This window comes from Dermacentor silvarum, unplaced genomic scaffold, assembly GCF_013339745.2.
Source record: "Dermacentor silvarum isolate Dsil-2018 unplaced genomic scaffold, BIME_Dsil_1.4 Seq1072, whole genome shotgun sequence".
Taxonomy (NCBI): Eukaryota; Metazoa; Arthropoda; class Arachnida; order Ixodida; family Ixodidae; genus Dermacentor; species Dermacentor silvarum.
The window spans coordinates 1-21,507 of record NW_023605530.1 but is presented as its reverse complement, the minus strand read 5'-3'; the positions used below and the strand labels follow the sequence as shown (position 1 = coordinate 21,507).

Below are 21,507 nucleotides of genomic sequence, written 5' to 3'. Positions count from 1 at the left end.
GCAACATTTTTAAATATTCTGTGCTGTTAAAGATGGCATATGTGTCATATCTTTCTCTGGTTTAGCAAGAATAAAAATTCTTTGTACGCGCGTTGTATCACTGATGCCTCAGCTGCGCAGGGACTGCCTTTCTTTGCGGACATTTCACAAGAAAGTGAAACCAACTGCTTAATAATATTTTGTATATATGTTACAATTCAATATTGTTGAGATAAACGTTTCATAACCATATCTCGTGTCAGCACTACAATATGAGTGGAAGGACATCAGTGGGAGTGCGTTGATAGAAAGGGGGGGGGGGGGCGCTCTGGGGAAACCTGGCCCCCCCTAATGAAAAATCCTGCGCACACCTATGACCAAAGAGATGTAGTGTAGAACTTTTAATCTATCTTTCTTTTTTCTATTTCATACAGTCAAAATGGCATGTCACCGTAAAACTTGACACATAGCAACTGATCACAAATTGGTGTAGCACTGTGCTTGGAAGGAAAGCTATGTGCTGCGCATTAAAACAAGGAACATAACAATATGAAATAACACTGCATATACAAGTTGCACTGCCCCATCATGTGACCTCAACATGTTATTAAGTGACATTTTTGCTCTTTCACACAGTTATCTAATGGTGTGACACAAATCAACATAGCACTTCCACATCTGCTTAGCATACATACATAAATATCCAAGTCCCGAGTGTGCAGTGCAATGAAGAACAGCCATTGTGACAAAAATGCAAAAGCAGCACCAATGTGTTTCCCGAGCTGGACATCGGCTTTGAAGGCTCAGACATGTGAACTGGTTGGAACACTAGCTGCTGCTGGCAATAGCTAGATGAAAGCAAACTTCTGGTCTTGCATTGCGCTCCAGGGTATCTTGGGAAACCTCCGCAGGCCTTGTCATTCTGGAACAAGACAATGGCTGGGTCATCAGTGCTACTGCAACGATGACAGAGTCATGTTAAACGAGATTGTCACCATCGTATCATTTATGTCCACTGCAGGATGAAAGCCTCTCCTAGTGATCTCCTGTTATCCCAGTCTTGCATCGCCTGTGTGCAATGAGTGCAAATACTACCTCGTGATATTGAGTATGTGCTGTTTCACTGTTGCCAGCATACCACCGCACAGTTAGCAGCAAAATACTTCACTCGGTGTACGCGGACAAATACAGGCAAAAGAATTTTAGAACCCTGGGCCAGTCAGATCTTATAATGGATATTCTTTGAACTTTTGTTAGTCATCTGGGCTTGATTTGTTTGTTTAGTCCTATTTTTTCTTGCCTTTGTCTTTTCTGCCTCCAGTATTTTTTTCCTCTTCATGTCACCTTGAACACATCATCTGAAGTAGCAAGCCCTGTATATAGTAGGGCTGACAATTCAACTTCCATTAAAGCTTCCGTGTGTCTCCCCTTCACTGTGTCCGTGTCAATTGTGTGCGCAAAAAGATTACACTATGAATTCGTACCAACTCGCCCAACTATCAGTTCTGCAGCTTCCAATAAACTCAGTTTCTCCAACCTGTGCTGAAAATTTTTAGTGACACCAGCTAAACCTCTGCCACATCCAACAGCGTTTCTTTTCCCTTTGGCATACATTTTGTTATGCTCTAAGGATCATCTATTATCTAGTTCTATACCCAAACCGTCATAACATTGAATCTATCATTTTTCATTCCAATGCGTTCGGGTCGAGAAAAAACAGATTTCGCGGGATGCAGCAATAAAGCAGCCTGACTGTTGCCTCCAGAATTGTCTGTGTCTAGTCAGCTACTCTGCACGTTGGTCATGCATGTTACTTTTCAAGCATATCAGCAAACTGATACCTGTAATAATCACAAGAGAGCCATACTATCTTTTTCACACCATGTGCACTGAGATGGAGAAAAGTGACATGAAAAGAATTGCGTTCATGAAATACAACCAACAAGTTAAAATAAAAACAAACAATAAAACCCATAAAACTACACCCTCAAGGGAAAAACTTGAGGAAGCTGAGCAAACTGCATTGATGTTTCAGGCACCCACTGTTGACCCAGGTGTTGCCCCAAAAGCCTTTGAACAAAAACGTGGCGACAATTGCAAACCATTCAAGAAAGCAACAGTTTCTACACAGACAAGTACATTGGTTCATTGTTGCATTCTTAATCACAATGCAAAGATGCCAGAGCTTGATTTCAATTTGCTGATATTGGTTAAAAAAAAGGCTGAGTACGAAACCTCTATTCACTGATCCTACCTCACTTTTAAAGCAGCCGAGATACAACGAATTATTCTCTGCAAAGTCAAAACTAATTATGTTGAAACAAATTGTTAAATACTCCGGTGGCACAATTCAGTTCGCAGAAGGGCTGTACTTTTGATTTGACAATCTGCATTGACGCCCAATGCACCCACATTTCTCCGAAGTGCGGCCCCCCCAAAAAATCCCTGCCCAAGCACTCAATACAGATGGTTAACCAGTGAAGCTGAAACGTGCAGCCCCGGTGTTTATCACTCGGTTAATCCCGATGGTACATTAAAGTCTTTCTCAATTATTGGTTACGTCTGTGTGTTTCTTAATGAGGTTAAACACACGTTCGTCGACGACGAAGAGAACGCTGTCACTGAAGGTATGCCTGCAGTCCGCCGTTGTCGCCATTGCCGCTTGCGATTCTTCAAAATTAAATTGCTTAAAAATTAAATCTGTCCGTCACGTAAGACAATGAATGGCTCATACCCCTTTAAGCAATGCCTCATACCCCCGTAAACGCGGCCTCCACATTACGACAACAGAAGTGAAATTCTACGCTGGAATGATGAGCGGCGACGGAGCCAGCTGTGGAAGAAGACAACGACGACAAACGCGGAAGCAGTGGCACGAGCGCGCTGTGCCGAGAGACGCCAATGATCCAGCTGTGGAAGAAGCCAACGATGCTCGAGCCATTGCTGATCATGATAGTTCCTGCAAACAGGCGACATACGGACGAATCGCCTAGCCATATACAGCTTCACTGTAAAAGATGCATCATTAACAATGTTAAAGAATCAATGCTGGTCACTTGTGATATGCCGTCACAAAAGTGAGCAGGCAACATTGGGCAAGACGTGCGGTTTCTTAGTTTTACCTATGCTCCGTTTCATGCATAGCAGGCACTCTCTGTTCGCACTTGTTACCAGAAAATAGTGCGTCCCCTATGAAAGAGGCACAGACCACGTGATTTGAATTAAAATAAGTGTTTATATTGCGGAATACGACGTATTCATTACATGAAAGATGTCGAAGGTCTGAACTTATTTATACCCAAACGAGCTCACTTGCTCTCTTGCGACCAAAATGCAGTACACCATATGCTGGAAGCACAAATAACATGTAATTCGAAATAAATAAACTTGCGTTTACAAGCTTTAGTTGTGATAAATGAAGTAGTTTATATTTCGAAAGCGTCACAGGTCAAGAGCAACTGCACTGCAATCTGCGAAATGCGCAAAGTGAGACTCCCTTGACCGCACTACTTGCTGGGTGAATCCAGATAAGAACGAACAGGTGGTCCTGGTTACCATTCCCGATTTTGATGAAATTTACCTTAGGCGCAGGTTTTGTGCCCAGAACAATGATTCTGAGCTTAGTTTTGTGAAAAAAAAAATTTGTTTGCCTGAAAAAAGCGCACAGATTTCGGTCGTCGAAAACGCTTTTCTGCCAGTTTTGCGATATCTGAACTTTGAGCGCGCATAGAAAAACAATGGTACACTTCTCGAGCATATTTTTAAAAATAATTTTCGTTACTTTGTCAAGCATCGTTATATTTAAAAATTGCACTTATACTTAAGTAGTTTGCCAAAAACATCAAAATTTGAAATTAGTTTTCTGAAAAAGGCCCTTTCTTATTTCCGTGCTCACGTTGGTTTCGACGGGAATTCAGGGCGCAGGCTCCTTTCCCAAGCGTATCACCACTGAAGGAAGCCGAACGCCAGGCCGGGGTACGCTTGTACCCTTTTGAACCAGTGGGTGCCCGGCGGCTGTGGGAATCGAACCCACAGCCTCCCGCAGCCGAGGCGGGCCCTTTCTTATTTTTTTGAAAATAAGTCTGGTTGAAGTTGAGGACGTTGTTTACCACTGTGCATAAAAAAATGTTGCATTATTAGAGTACCGAACAAGTTACAATGCGTCAAATGTGACCACACTCAGCCTAGCGGCCGCAACACGGATTTCATGCGTTCTGATTTATTGAGCTATGCAAGAACTCGTTCAACGTAATATTCATAGTTCAAATATAACGCTGCCAACAGGTGATGCTGTGCTGTGCTGTGTGGGTTACAACCTTTTTTAACCGCACAATTGTGCATGTTGTATGCCAATGTGGCTGAGGAAGAAGGCTGACGGTACTGTTGCCATGGGGTTGTATTTTATTAATCTGGTCTTGCACCTTTTTAAGAACATGTGACATTCGATTTCTTTGCCGAAGAAATTGCTTATCCGAAGCAACTGTTCTTACCACGAACAACTGCAGTTCGGAGTTGTGCTTGCACTCCCACATATGCCACAACTGAATACCAGGACTTGCAGGAACCGCAACCCATTCTCTTGCCTTGGATGGCAGCTTTTGGAGCGTAAATTAATGTAACCTTTGGTAGCTTACGAGTCAAAACTTCTACCATATCAGAAGCACAGTTGATGGCAGATGAAGCGGGATTTCAAAGCTTGTGTAGCGTCGCCTGGTGCTTCAGAAAGCCTCAGATTCCATTGCAGGTATTTTTTCGTGTTCCCCTGTACAAGTAGCGCAAAATAACCACCTGGCTGATGCATACCCGTTGTTTTTCAATTCATGAATTTGAAATTTGTTGTTGAAATGAGCAGCAGCATCGTCATTGACATGCGTAATATGAGCATGCACTGCGATGTGCTCTTCAAGCCAATCATGCACCTTAGCCAAGCCGTAGCATGCACGGGCTGAGTCATGGCACATGTCATCGCTTATGACAGCAAAACTGTGCGCCCCTTTCTGGGTCGTGGCTACAAAGGTGAATATGGTGACTTGACTTTTACTCCAGTGATGAGACAGAATTTTGTCTGGTAGCGTGACTGTCCAGCTCTCTGCAAAATCGAAATGCTTGCTTTCTGCATACACTTCTTTTCTTTACTGTTTGCTTCACCTTGAATGTGCCTGATGTGTGTCCGAGAATGCACTCGGGGTAGACCTCTTTATTAAGTCACCCTTCTCCCAAGTCGCATATAATATTTCTTCAAGAATTCCAAGGTCAGTCAATGTGAGAGATCTGACTGTCGGACACGCTGGACACTCTCCAAGTTCGCACTTAAAGGAAAAGGGACTGCACAGGCAAAGGTCGCGAAAGTCTTTGGTACTTTTCTTCTAACCCGAGCTCTTTTTCAGCGCACATACTGCCAATTTTACGTTGGCACAATATACACTAACACATACTTCCTGTGTCGGCGTGCACTAGACATATTTCGGTCGCAAAGAGTAGAACTTAGTCCGACCGATTGGAGTGTCAGGGTGAGCTTCCTTAAACATGCGGCAAGTTTCACGTATAGAGCGTGTCATTACACATTTCTAAATAAATTCTTTCTTGGTTGGCTACAATTAAACTGATCTTCAGTGTAATAGTGCAATGCTGCTTCGAGATCTTTCTGGTTTACCCTTTTTATTGTATAATGGTCACGGCCGGACCACACACCATGATTTTCTTTGTACTTTCTGGATTTACGGTTCATGTAGCGTGTCGCTGCTGGAATAACATGCTATATCTCTTTGATGTCAAGTGACTTTGGCAGCAAAGTTAAAGGACGACAACGCTCACTGAACGACTCCGAAGCTTCGAAGGCTTGCTTTAAGTTGTTCAGCCAGTCTGAACAGGTATTGAAGCTTTCTGTCGATGTCACAGGCTGGCTTTCTGTGTCATATACTGCCGATAAACTGGACCTAAGTGTCTTCTTAGGACCATGCTCGATTTCTCCTTCCTTTCGCTTGGCATATAAGCTTCAATGTTTTCTTTCAATCAAATGTGGAGGTTTTAGTGGCGAAACTTCTGGGCACCACGCATACCTGTCGAGCTCTTCAACGGCCGCTTGTTTTGGGACGAACACTTCCTGTGACGTAGATGCCTCCTCAGACACTCCTCACTTGGCAGTAGCGGCAACAGCTGTGTGCACGGGCTTAACGTTTCGGCATTCTTATCACAGGTTAGTGTTTGCATTATATTGCCCATTTTTTCCCTGTTGCATCTCGAAGTTTCGTCGCTACTGCCAAATAGTGAATTTCGAATTGACTTTATTTGCCTGTTTGTACTGCAATATGACAAAAGATATAACTAAGCTCAAGGATGAAATGAAGGCAGAGCTACTCAAGCTGAAAGAATAGATGAAACAAGAAATGAAAACTTTCCGCGATTCCCTTGAAAGGGATTTGCGAAATGAAATCCGAGACTTAAAAACGAGCAGAGAATATGGCACAAAGTCTTGAGTTTGCCTTCAGTTCAATCGAGGAGCAGAAAAAAACTGGACGATGTGGTTACAAGGAACAAGGATCTTGAAAGTGAGAACGCAGCGCTTCGTGCCGAATGCTAGTGTCTGGAAAGCAGAAGCCGGGATCTCGACACACGGCTTGTTCTCGCAGAACAGTACTCGAGGAAGGCAAACCTAGAAATACAAGGAGTACTAAAACAAGACGATGAATCTGTTTTTAGTATTGTGTCCAAGATTGGCGGTGCCATAAATGAGCCGATAACTGAAGTCGATATCGAGGCCTGTCATCGAGTGCCGACTCGAGATGCCGGCAAAAGTAACATCATTGTTCAGTTTAAGTCACGTGCAAAGCGAGACAGCATTCTAAAGAAGGCAAAGAGAGCTCATCTCACAAACAAAGACGTCGGACTGACCACAGGAAACGCTATCTATGTGAACGAGCATCTTTGCCCAGCCTTAAAGAAACTTCTAGCTCTCGCCGTCAAGAAGAAATATGAATACAAGTAGAAATCGGTCTGGTCGTTTAACGGGAAAATTTATGCGAAGCAAGCTGACGATACGCCCGCTGTGCACATTCTGAATGACCATGACATTGATAAGATATTTTCGAGGCCGGCATCCGCAACCGCACAGGCACACGTGACGGCGTGAGCTGAGCCTTTCAGCATAATCTCGCAATGGATAACGGTTGCGTATACCTAAAGTTAGTGTCACCTTCCGCTATTAAATCTAGTTATCCGTCTTGCCAATCGGTTTTACATATTAACGCCCGCTCTGCAATGAATAAAGAGGATGATATATCGCTTTATTTAGACCAATTCTCATTTAAATTGGATGTAATTATGTTATCTGAAACCAGGTATACAACTGGTAGCAGCAAGTTGGAGCTAGATGGATACGATAGTTTCTTTCTCAATAGGCCAGAAAAACGTGGAGGAGGTGTTGCGCTTTTTGTGACTAAACAGAAGAAATGTGTTTTGGTACATGAGTACTGCGTGTCAACAGAAGACTATGAATTTCTAACAATACTAAATAATAGTGAAGTATTTGCTGTCGTCTATCGCCCACCATGTGGAAACTGCAGGCGTTTCATCGAATTTTACTAATGTTTCTTGGATTTTATCTGCAAGAATAACTTTCACCTGACATGCGGTGGCGATTTCAATATCAATATTTTGGAAGACAGCAACGCCTCTAGGGAATTCGATACATTGTTGTCCTCGTCTGGTTTCAAAAATTTAATCACCACACCAACTCGCATTACATGTTCCACGTTGTCATGTCTCGACCTTCTGGTAACAAACGTCGAAACTAATATTTACACCGCTGGTACTACTGTTTCGGACCTGAGCGATCACTGTCCTGTTTATGCACTGTACAAATACGAAAAAGGCATTAGAAATGATGATATAGAAATTTTCACCGTTCAGTGTATTTCGGAGAGCGGGCTGGTAGCCTTTAAGAGTGATATAATGGAGCAAGACTGGTCTTCTGTCTTAGAAAAAACAGAAGTCGATGAGGCTTACAATGAATTTATTAAAACATTTTTAAAATTATATGAAAAGCATTTTCCTATGAAACAAATAAGACTGCCAAAAAAGGCAAGAAAGCCGTGGATAACGAAAGAACACTTGAGAATGATCAGATGTAAAAATTCCATGTATCATTCATTTTTACAGTCACGTTCTACATTGCATTTAAAAGAATTTAAAATGTTTCGAAACCAATTAAATTCAGAACTTAGGCGTGCTAAACGGGCTTATTATGAGCAGCTTTTCTTAACTGCCACAAGGCAGCACCCTAATAAGACATGGAAAATAATCAATGACGTTCTTGGCCGTCGCACGAAAACAAGCGTTCCAACCAGTATACTTCATGACGGTACTGAATTGAGGGGTGAGGCCCTTGCCAATTACTTTAATCAACACTTCATTAACGCTGCCATTCCTTCTGCCCATTCACTCCTCGCAGCAACTTCTAGAACAAAAAATGCTAGTATTATAACCGATAGCATTTACTTTCAGCCTACCGACGAAAATGAAGTGTGTACCACATTTAAATCATTAAATAACAGTAAGGCCTTAGACATCAATAACCTACAATTAGGACCCATTAAGTATTGCATAACTTCCATTTCCCCTGTTCTTGCTCATATTCAATCTAACGCTTCAATCAGGCGTCTTTGCCAAAGCAATGAAGTACGCTAAAGTTTCGGCAATTTTGAAAGGCGGTAGTCCTCATGATCCAAACAACTATAGGCCAATTTCGGTGTTGCCTGTATTTTCGAAGGGCCTCGAGAAAATCATTCACTCTCGTATGGTCAATTTCTTTGATAAATTTGGTGTTATAACTAATGCACAACATGGATTTAGGAAACACAGGTCAACAGAAACAGCCCTACTGTCAATAAAGGAAAACATAATAAAAAACATAGAAATGAATATCTATACGCTTGCTTTATTTATAGACTTTAGTAAGGCATTCGACTGCCTCAGCCATAGTATCTTATTAGAAAAACTAGCGTTACGGAATACGTGGAATCTGTTTATCTCTATTTAAATCTTATCTAAGTGACCGATTCCAGGCTGTGTACGCGAACGGTCACATGTCGTCTTTCCTAATGAACAGATTTGGCGTACCACAAGGAAGCGTACTAGGACCGCTTTTATTTAACGTCTACATCAATGACATTGTAAATATTTATACTAAAGCTCAATTCATTATATATGCTGATGACAGCCCTGTCATGTTATGTGGAAATCACGTGCACAACTTAACAGTAGAATGTAATGCACTGCTAGAAAACCTATCTACCTGGTCTCAGTTAAACCAAATTAAAATTAATGCAACTAAAACTAAGATAATTATTTTTCGCTCCAAGAACAAATTACTGCAGTTAAACAATATTATCACTTTTGAAGGTCAAAAAATAGAAATAGTTGACAGTCATAAAATTCTTGGCGTTTATTTCTCTTCACACCTCTCTTGGAACATGCACGTCAATTATCTCTGTAAAAAGCTTTCTTCCGTGACAGGGGTTGTGTCACAATGCCGTAGTATACTTCCTATAAGCGCCAAAGTGCAGATTTACAATGCATTATTTAACTCACACTTATATTATTGCGCTTTAATATGGTGTACAACCACCAAAACTGTTGTTGCAGAAGAAGATAATTCGCTATGTTGGAAATATAGATTATTATTCAAGCACCAGAGAAGCGTTCCCTAAGTATAATGTTATTCGAATTGATAACCTATACACTTATCGTTTATTACATAGTGCACGATATTCATCAGAATTAGCTTGGAGCTACATAGAACAATTAGCCTCTTTAGAGCGACGCCCCATTAATGTGAACACAAGAAATCCTCAGATATGGTCAATTCCATACTTCAGAACACTCTATAAGCATCAGTCGTTAACACATAACCTGCCATTCACATTGAACAAGTACAAAAATATCGATAATTTCAGTAAGAAAGAACTCCGCTCTTACTTTGTACGCTTGTAATGTATCTGATGTAATTATTATTCTGCCTGTGTGTATGGTTCTGAGTATGTAATGTACAACCTGTTTCGTTTTTTTGTTGTTTTTTTTTGTTTTTTTAGCAAATGTTAACCTTGTGAATTCAGTCTCATGCTATGTTGTATAGCTGTTGTTTGATTGTTTTGTATAGCTTGTATTGCTAATGTAGTGTTGTTTTAAATGCATTTTCGTCCATGAGGAATTCCTGCGACAGTTGGAATTAAGTGAATTATGTACATGTGCGCACACTGTTTGCTGTGATATTGCCTTGCCTGGTCTTTTGGGTCACGTCAAGCTACGTATGTAGCTTTTAGCCCAAAATGACCGTCCAGAATGTAAACTGGAGAATAAATTGATTTGACTCAGATGAAACGCCATTTTCACATGTTTCATCCAGTGTCGATGCATCCTCATGTGTCAGCGTGTGCTCAGAAGCCGGGGAAGTTGAACAAACCGCGGTCAGTGCTTTGAAGCGATTGACAGTTCCCGCTGAGAAAATGCGTTTCTCGAACAGGAACAGTGGTGTCAGGCAGGTGTTGCCTTATTTGAACAATGTCCAAGCCGAAAGCGGATTTTGTCCAGCGGAACTTTCGTAGCTTTACGCTACGAAAGTTCCGCTGATACAAAATTTTCTTCTTTTGTCTCTGCAGATAGTCAGCATAACCACGTGTTTCAGGCTATACTTTGCGGCTTCAGTCATCACAGCGGAGAAAGAAACATGCGTTGTGTACCGGAGGCGTCCTCCAGAAGACTACCGGCAGACCTAATGAAATATACATTGTTGACGCACTGACAGCTTTCGCCTTTCACTTTCTACGTTCCTTATCTCATTCACTCTCCGAACTTCGGTGTCATGCGCAGGCGGACTCCGCTTACAATCGAAGCGGCACTGATAAAATGTGAGCGCTCTCTGCTGCAAGCGCCCGCCGTCGCGGATTGCCTGCTAAAGATTGCCAAGCGCCGGATCGGAAGACAAAGCTTGAGGGACCATGCAACTTGGCGCCGCATTTTTCTTTGTGCCAGAATATGCAGTATTTAGAATACGTAGACAGCTTTATGCCCACCAGCACTGCTGTTATAGTAGCCTTTGAATTGCAAGCCTTGCACCTTTTGCACCAACACCTGCCACTCATGACCAGCTAATCACGGTGATAATGTCGACGAAGACAAAGATAAAAAGAATTAGAGTAGAATCGTTACGTTATCTCGGCCCTGGACACTGCGAAATTCTACCGTATTGTCAAATTCGCTATTTTTTCACCTCTGATTGGCTCAAAGGATGACTACACCCTATCTCCCTTTTTTGTTATATTTATGTGGCCAGGGACACTTGATGAGCTGCCCCTTTTCTACGCCTCATTCACAGCCTTCTGCTATCGATATGTTTTGAAAACTTCATTCTTTATCATCCCTCGATATGCACACGTGCGTATGGCTACACAGAGCCTTGCCACTGCTGTTAGTACTTGCGTTGTCTCTCTTCCCACCTGTCCTTGCTGCGCTGTCTCACACTTCAGAAGCCATGCAATAACGTTGTCAATGCTTGCGCTTTATTTCACACGTGGTGTAATTTATTCACATAGTCAAAAAAGGTAGAATAAGGAAAGTTGAATGCATGGCACATGCCCCGCAAATCTATGGTGCAATATGATGATGCATGTCCATGGAACACAAATATTTCATAGTGAACAATGGTTCTTAGTGCATTTGTAGACAATCTCTGACAAAGGTAAGAAAACCCCCCACTCAGATAAACACACATCTTAAAGGTATCAACCTAGTTTACTTCCCAAAACATCCACTGCATCCAATTACATCCACTGCACGTAACAGACATGACTCAATGGGCTATGTATGTGCTAGCTATAAAATACATCTTGCATCTTCTCAAGCTAAAAAGAATAAAAAACATACATTTCACTTGAACTACAGTTCTGCATGACTCTTGAATAGACAACACCATCAAAATTACACTTGCAGCAATGCCCATTGAGGGCATGCAAGCTTTTTTTTTCTTTTTTTGTCAGCGTTGCTGTGACGACCAGATACTTAGGAACTAGGAACTGCACGTGCACTGCAAAACTGCTTTCTGCATTGCATGGATACTGCACACACATATACAACTATACAACACATGGACTTTCATAGACATTTACAGTAACTACAGCTTCTAAGTGTTCCTCGTGAAGCCAAAGCAAAAAAGAGTGCACCAGAGACAACTTCCTGGCCAGGTACACAAGCTGAGAAGGCCGCTCTCTCGCGATTAGCAATCAATACCATTGAGTCTATGATAGACTAGAAATAAATTGAACATTCGAAATCCCAGCAGTGTCACTGATAGCGACTAGCATCTCATCACTTTCAATGACACGGTGCAAGACAAAGCCCTAAGCACAGTGAACATGCTCGAAGTAGAGTCTAAATCATGCATGACAGGACATTCCCGTGTAAATGCATAAATGTTTTGTGGTGAAACACAATCGGCTTGAGCTCTGCGTGCCATAACAGAAATTCATTACGTACTCCAATGCCACGAGAGCACACATGTACGTCACACAAGGAGCTCACAAAACTGGAATGACTAGCCCATGTAAATGCCTCTGACAAGCTTCCATTCAAAATGTGGCGTCAGTCTGACAAGCACTATTCTGCATTTGTAAGCTGATTTGTAAAGTAGCGCTTCCAGAAAAGAAACAGAAGGGCATTGATAAGTACAAATTAAATTAAAAATCTTTAACAAAGTACAAACAAGTATGGCAATGAGACACTACAATGTCCAGATGCAAAGCATCCGACAAAATGACAATAAGCCAACAGAATGCAAGCACCCACACTCATGGCTGCAGCATTCAATTCACAAGTGCTTGTGGCCTTACTTTACATGTAAAACATTCCGCGTTGGCTTCATGTTGTCTTTGACTTAACCACTTGAACTATGCACTGCTGCTAACTTCATGCACATCTTCAAATAGCAAGTGAAATAACGTAGCCATCATATTCGAAGCAAACAATGCAAACTCCACCTTGCAGAGCTTATACTCGCGACATCCTAATGCATTATGGGTCAAATTAATTTAGACATGAAAGAAGTTTCATTCTTAAAGAGAAGGATAGTCAGGGCAATGGCACATCAACACTGTGTACCACACAAGCAGGAACACAAATTATGACTAACATCTCTCAATTAAAACAGGGCAGCACTCATGGAGTGCTAGGTTGCGGATACTTATCTGCAGACTAAGTGCCTAGCCACTGCAAGAGCAATGCCCCCCAGAGTTCCCTTTCATTATCTTTCAAAATCAAAGCAAGAAGATGAAGGCTTCTTGCCCTTTCCGATACTACCAGCCTGCATGTTAGCCAACTTTCATGGCCGATGGAGTTCCACGCTGCTGTGACTTGCTAAACAAAACACGACAAGGCACTCTGAAACATAAGCATGAGATAAGCCATCTGTATATTGTTTTGTGCACATTCAGCGTGTCCTGTTGCCAGCTGAGGTTAACTGGTTGACGACCCTCTGGCATCTAGCTTTGTGATGTTGCCTGCTCTAAATACATTTAATGGCTGCATAATTTGACACACAAAGCAGACATGACCTGCAGATCTTCACTCAAGATGGCCCAGGCAACAGTAAATCGAACACTAGTTCACTTTATGACATAGGAGACTGTGTCAAGGAGTGTCACATAAAATGAAACCGTTATTCAAACACAGGGTCTGTCTGAGGCCCCTTATTTCAGCTGACATGCACACTGTATGACAGCCAGAAAGGCCACGTAAGGCGGCACTGACGTTAAGTGCACTGAAATTTTGAGCCCGCCGTAGTTTTGCACATGCACTCCATTGGCACACAGCCATCTTGTCATTATGCCACTATTAATATCCGGTCACGGTTGAACCAACCATCTTTCGCTAAAATAGCATAATACAAAAGCAACTGAGCCATTGCCGCAAGTGCTTGAACAAGCCCTTCACTCGATAGTTGATGGGATAGCACACAAGCAAGCAGCAGACTTGGATCAGCTGAGACTGGCAAACAACACACTGTTTTTAGATCACAGTGACTTTGCTAAATTCAATTTTGCCTGCTACAGGTACTTGTTTGAATAAAGTTGTTCAAAGCAGGTAGCCTTCTGGTGCCTTTCACCATCAGAAAACTTCCAAAGGTCTTAAGACAGATCAGCAAAACTTACAAACAAAATTTTTGGTAGAACTTGAAAAGCATATGTAAAATCGTAGAACCAGTCCAATTTCATAAACGCTATGGAAAATTTGGCACAGTTGGCAGGCGTGCAGGATAAATCTGAAGTACATGTTGCCTGTGGCGATGTCAGACGAAAAGATGGCGATTTTGCTGTGACTATTATCTATTATCTTGCTGCAAAATCTAATTTTTTTGTGTGTGGTGTCGCCACAGAGAGTGCATGCTAATCAAGCTATTCGGGACAAAGCAGAAAAGAAATGCACCTAACCTTGCACACCAACAAAGTAGGGCTGTGCGAATATTTGAAACTTTCATATCACGAATCGAATAGTCACATTTGTGAATTCGAATATTTTTCAATTATGTTTCGAATACTTCAAAACGTCAACTGTGCCTAAATAAACATAAAATTGCAACGAAAGTACAGTAAACTCCCCCCCCCCCCCCCCCCCCCCCGCCCCTGCAGGCATAGTATATACACATAAAACATGAGAACTTGCATAGTGGAGCTGGCTACGTCGCTTTGGTAGCCACACTTGCCCATACAGCCATACAGTGATAATTCACACTGCCTGAAGAGGCTTGTGAATGCGAAAAAACGACTTGCTTGCTCCTAATGCTCCATTTGTGGTTTTAATTAATAACGCTCCATAACGTACTATGTAATGACAGAAAATTGCAAACTTTAAGAGTACTAGGATGTGAGCATAATTTTATATTAATTGTGATAATGGCTGTTCACTATTCAAACGCTTTTCGAAAACTATTGCATATTTGATTCGATTCACTTCTGGCACTATTCAATTCGTATTCAATTCGGTCTCAAAAATCATTATTCGCACACCCCTACAACAAAGCACCACCTCTGTGCAAAACCTTGAACGAGTTCGGTCAAAAGTCGTTTGTATCCAATGCCCTTACTTACTCAACATCATGGTGTAAGATAGGGGAGGTGGCTGAATATGCGGCTCTGCCGTCAGAACGGGTGTGTGGAGTAAACGTTCGCGGTTTGCGCATCTTCCGACAGATGGCAGTAGCACACTGTGGGCCGTGTTTTTTTCTTTCTTACATTTGTTGTCAGCGGTAGTGCGTCGTTGGGTGTCGTGCATGGTGTCGTGTTTTCGATTGTTCAGTGAACGTGTCTTCAAACAATGGGAAGGAAGTGCTTTGTGCCACATTGTAACACCGGCTACAAGTCATGCCAGCAAAAGTTTTCGCTATTTTCGGCCCCGAAAGACGAAGCACGCCAGAAACTGTGGCGGCACGCCATTCTGCGGAAGGATCGGATCCTTCAACCGTCAGATCATGCTGCGAGAGAGATTTCGAACCTCGTTCTGCCTCGAAAACGTGGACTGCCGAGTACAATGGCAACGTCCTCGCAAGTTCTGCACGTTTTTGAGCAGAAAACTCTTGAGGCGCACGACATGTTTAGTGTGGAAGCAGGGGCTTGTCTCACCGACGCAGTCCTCAGAAAGGCCTGAATCGGCCTTTGTTAACTGCAAGACCCGTGGAAAACTGCTGCATCCCACTACCAATGTATTTAATCTCGTTTCTGCCACAGACAAGCACTCTGAAAGTATGTTTGCTTACGAGCAAATCTGGATGAGGTCATGGACACCTTTCATCTCTCGTTCCCCTGCGCCACTCATAAGATTGACATAACAGCAGTCTTGCACTACTATATCTCGGTGAGAATGAGGCAATACTGGAAGCAAAACACGAGACCTGAGAAAACGGTCTAAGCTGGTCTAATGTGAAATTTCTGCAGAGATGACTCATTGTGCCAGGAATAAGCAGTATTTCAAATGCAACTACATGAGATATATATTGTGCCATGGTCAGCAGTACTCCAAATACAAGTAATAATCATTCCTGTGGTTTTACGTGCCAAGACCACGATATGATTATGAGGCACGCCCTAGCAGAGGACTTGGGTAATTTTGACCACCTGGGGTTCTTTACCGTGCACCTAAATCTAGGTACACGGGTGTTTATGCTTTTCACCCCCATCGAAATGCCGCCGCCATGGCCGGGAATCGAACCCACGTCTTGAGTTTAGCAAAAAAAATTTAATTATGGGGTTTTACGAGTCAAAACCATGAGGCACGCTGTAGTGGGCGACTCCGGAATAAATTGGACCACCTGGGGTTCTATTGACGTGCACCTAAATCTAAGTAAACGGGTGTTTTTCGCATTTCGCCCCCATGGAAATGTGGCCACCGTGACCGGGATTTGATCCCGTGGCCTCGTACTTAGCAGCCCAACACCATAGCTACTAAGCACCACAGCGGGTCTTCAAGCTTAGTAGTCAAACACCGTAGCCCCTGATCTACCACCACATACAACTCGTAATATATGTATTGTGCGAGTGATGAGCAGAATTTCCATAGGTGCACAGTATTCAATGGCCTTCGGGTACTTTTTATGTGTGTTTCATTGCGCATTAAAGGATGAATTGGGTGATTGCATCCAAACACTGAAAATTTGAAACACTGAAACACGCGAGAGACCTTTCTGATATGTGCCAGGACTTTTCTCATATAGAAAAATATTTAGAAAAAAACACACACACACTTTTTAGTTGTGTTTGCATTATAATTTAAAGACATCTTTCAATATTGCATACGATACATTTTGCCAAAGTGGTTCATGTTTTGCCACATTTCTGCACATATTTCCCCATGCCTGTTTCATACCTTCAGTTTCATTTCCCTGTGCTTTAGACTATTCTTAGTTTTGCCAATTATCTGAGCCCACTGCTATGTGCATTTCAAATAAAACTTCTGTTCGTTTGTTTGAACTACTGAAATTGTACGGGGCCAGCAAGAATAAGGAGCCGGATTAGCCTACTTTATCTGAAGAAAACAAGCCAGGAAAGTGCACACCAGTGATATCTCGCTACAGCCAACGATAATGACGGGTTGCATTGTTTTTGCTATTCAACTGCAATATGTTGTGGAGACGTTAGCAACGGCAACGCTAAAGTATTTGTTTTGTAGGAATCCTAGCCTCACATTGCTATGCGAACACGGCACATCGCGACTGATCGCGCCTTACAGTACAGCCACTTCACAAAAAATACAGAAATAATGAAATGTTTCATTTGTAACGCATAGCACTGTTGCTTTTCTGCCTATTTGCACGAATTATGTTCAATCAACGGGCCTGTCCGCTAAAAATGTGTGTTCGACACATTTTTAGCGCAGCCATGGCCCGTGGACCGCAGCCATGGCCCGCAGTGCGCTAGCGCCATCTGTCGTGTGATCCAAGAAACCGAGCGTTAACTTGCCACACCGGCAGCCACCGTTGAGTCACCTCCCCTATCTTACACCATGCTCAACATTCAGCACGACTGGACTGCTTTGCTGAGAAAACACACGGCAGCTTCTTTCTGTACGTGACAAACATTTTGTTCCTGCACGTTGGGTAAACAGCGCTACAAATGGGACTAAAGATAATCGGACGGACAAGATGGTATCTAGTACTTTTTCGTCCCAGTTTTTCGCACTGCTTTTCTGTCATGAAGTCGTACCGACGAGCTCAAGTGCAGGCCCTTTGTCCCTGCAGTTAAGCTTAATTGCAAATAATTCGTTAGATACCCTAATTGTGAGAGCATAAATAAACGATGCCTGTTAACCCTTCGAGGGTACATTTTTTTTACCAAATGCGACCCCGCAGGATTGATTTTTTTATTGTAAATTGCAAATTTTCAGAGTGATCTATTTAAAAATATATCTAACACTATTTTTTAGAGTAACCATAAAGTGAAAAAATTCAACCAGCCAACATGCCCATTGCATAATCAAACTGTGTATGTGAGTACATGCAAGAAAACTAGGTGGTTGTGCGCCCATCAGAAAAACCAAATGAGAAGCGTGCAGTGATCCTTTGTCCCACTACCAAGGAAGGTCAATCAGTTTTCACAAGTCTCTAGAAAGAGAATGTGGGCGTGGAAGCATTATTTGTATACGGCGGCACCGTATGTATATACCAGCGTCCGCTTGTGAACAGACGTAATCGCGCCCCTGTGAGCAACAGACAAGTGAGCTTCTACCGGTGACCCTTTGAGAGAATAGAAACCAAATAGACAAGTTTTTGGAACGCAACAAACAGAAACAGCCTGCAAGACAAAACCAAAACTAACCGCCGTCACCCACACATACACAGATGTGCAAGTGGTTGACGCACTGGCGTAAACAAGCTCTGGAATGAAAACCAAAAGACTACGGTGCGAGAAAAGATTTCCTTGTATCCACACAGGGTGGCAGCACTTGCTGGACAACAGAGTTGAAAAATGGGTGCGTTTTTCAAACATACAGCTGGTGTAGTAAACATACAGCACATTGCATTGTTCGCAATACCATTTATTTATGTGTTAGGCTGTCAAAGGGTGAAGCGTATGTGTGTTACTAAATCAAAACATTGCATGATCAGTAATGCTCATCGTGGGTACCCCGTTTTTAATATCCTGATCAATTATTTCTCTCTGAATTGCTCTCAAGCAGTGAAACAGTAGCAACGCGAGCCTGTATAAGACTAGTAATTACTACGCAATGAATTCCGAAGCTGGAGCGATGATCCTTATCCATCGGAAGCGGGAGCAATGATCCTTATACAAATCTAAGCACAGCCCATTATCCCCATGCTTGCTGAACTGACATCCCACCAGCGAAAGCAGGCAGCAGCACTACATATACCTTTAGCAATGCGTTGATAGAACCCTACGAAGCAGGCCCTCACAAGATTAACATATGCAGCATTTAAACGTGTGCCTTTTCACCCAATAGAATTCACCAGCTGAGGCTCTCACAGCCTGCTTATGTTGACATCACTTACCCTGTTTCCTGTCCAGCAAAATTTCCAAGCTCCATGTGCTGGTCACCATCAGTATATGCACCAATGAATGCAAAAAAAAAGCACAGCGTACACATTGGCCTTTCTAAAGAGGAGCAAACAAAGCGAGCATCAAACCACTAATGACCTACAGAGGCAGCACTGTGCGCAGCATTTGGTGCAGTATTAAGCTTGATGGCTACAAACCACCATTGGCAGGCCCTCAAAATGATGTGGTCGACGCAGTTCAACCCATATCATGCTCTTGGCGGCTGTGCACACAGGCAGCACTCGCGAGACGTGAAAAAGCACTGCGTGTTCAAAAGCAGGCAACAGCTGTAGAGAATGTGTGCACAATCACAAACAGAGCAGCCAACCGGAGGGCAGTTCAAATCATCGCACACTTTCATATCGCTTTTGCACCACACAAAGAACAGATGCCTCACAAAGCTCCTGTGAAGTGGCACCGGAAGCGTCAAAGCACAAATCTTGACAGCTTGTGAGGCACAACAATGCTTCTCTTCAAACAAGGTTGTCCGGTGTTCAGGAACTCGCATGGTTACGCATATGGAAAGTCTCATGGCACATGGAAACATACTAGTGCCCCTGGTAGCCAGTAGAGTCACAGACTTAGCGCAGACTGGTTCCCAGCACATAGCATACGGGTATATCAGAAAAAGTACATCTTCTGCCTGTGGTTTGACTAAGCCAGTAGGTGTACGCAGCTGTCGGCTGGCAGTTACCTTGTCCGGACGACTGCATTGAAGGCAGCAGATCCTTTCAGCATTACAGCAAAAGCCAACGAGGGTGGCTGCTAGACTTTCAGGCCAGTCCCAGCAGGCTGTCCCCTTCCCCGTCCTCCTCGTCCTCGCTGGCCGGCAAAGAGGGAGCGTCTTCCGACGGGTGCTCCTCACCCATGTGCCGTTCCAGGCTCGACGGCTCGGCGAACACCCGATCGCAGCTGGTGCAGGGATAGAGCACCTGGCCATCGCTGGAGACGTGGCGCTGCAGGTGCTGCATGAGCGCCTTCTTGCCCGCGAACGTGAGCTGGCAGAGGGGGCAACTCATGGGCTGGTCCCGTTCCAGCTCGGCCTCGGCCACGCTGGCCTCAGCGGCGGCTGCTGACACGCCGTGGGTGCAGCGAAGGTGTGCCGCCAGGTGCTTGCCCTGGGCGAAAGACTTGGCGCAGTGCGGGCACTCGTGCCGGGGTTGGTCGCCGTGGGTGCGCATGTGGCGGTTGAGGCCGCTCTTGTGCGTGAAGCGGCGGGCACAGCACCGGCACGAGTACGGTTTCTCCCCGGTGTGGGTGCGCCGGTGCACGGTCAGGTTGCGGCGAAACGCGGTCGAGTACTGGCAGAGATCGCAGCAGAAGCGCCGCGTACTGCTCGGCCCTGGTGACCGCCTGCCCAGCGCTGCCACACGTGGGCCTGGAAGGGAAGCACAGTTTCTGCTTTACGGTATATGCAAAATGACACGGCACATTCCTGCATTAAGGCTGGATATGTTTCAGCCATTAGTCGCTGCTGTGGCGGCACTCACGACACCCAGACTGTTTTCCAAGACACCTCCCACCTTTCCTTATATGAAAGGCTCGATTACGTTTTCAAGCCAATTATAGTCTCAGTACAAATTTTATTTACCGCATCAGTAAATTTCTCAACAAAAGCTGCGGGTACGATAGAATAAGAGGTGCATGATGGCAGCTCGACTATTCCCAGCTTCCCATGAAGAAGGTAACAATAGAAAAAAAAACATACAGCAAGAAACATTCAGCAATAGTGCATGAAAATGAATGCGATCTTAAAACAAGCATGTGACGACTTGTATGGCATATGATGACATGTATGATAGCATGTATAAAAACAATACACAACTTCTACTACTTCTCCAGCAATCCTCAAGTTGCATGAACAGTGTTGGCACCAGTGGCGCACCGACAGGGGGGGGGAGGGGGGTTTGGGAGTTGTAACCTTCCCCCCCCCCCCTGAGGCCGACTTAACCCCCGCTTTTGTTTAACCGTTTTCTTTCCTTGCACATTTGAGTACTGCAACTAAGATGTAAGACGCGCAATCATCTGTACACTCGCAAAAAGCAAATTTTTTGACAATTTCCCGTGAAGAAATTGAAATTAGTGCTGTTTAGATAGTATTGGCAAACTGTCAACACCCCACTAGCAGAGACCCTGGGTGCGCTACTGGTTGGCACTACACTAAAACGCCATTGCAAGCTGTACAAGCGACCTGTGTTGCTTATCTCCTCTGAAATTAAATAGGTGCCTTTTCACCAATAAACATTGATCATATTGCTGGGGGAACACAGTGCAACATGCGTGACTCACTGGCTTACACTAAGTAGTACGAATTCACTACATAACCAATGCGCCATGTCACAAATACGCTGTACAAATGGCTTGACTCTATTCTCAGCTGAGCTAGGCAGCTCTTTACTTTCTGGGAATGCAGGCCATACTTATTTCGATATAACAA

General features: G+C 43.5%; 1 protein-coding gene across 1 annotated transcript; it reads right to left on the bottom strand.

The window, feature by feature from the left end:
* Positions 1 to 19,843: 19,843 nt before the first annotated feature.
* On the bottom strand, positions 19,844 to 20,448 carry LOC119434444 (zinc finger protein 775-like; the record flags this gene model as incomplete). Its single annotated transcript, XM_037701595.1, has 1 exon — positions 19,844 to 20,448. A coding segment is annotated over one exon (605 nt), but the record flags the coding sequence as incomplete, so codon positions are not given.
* Between the last annotated feature and the right edge of the window lie 1,059 nt (positions 20,449 to 21,507).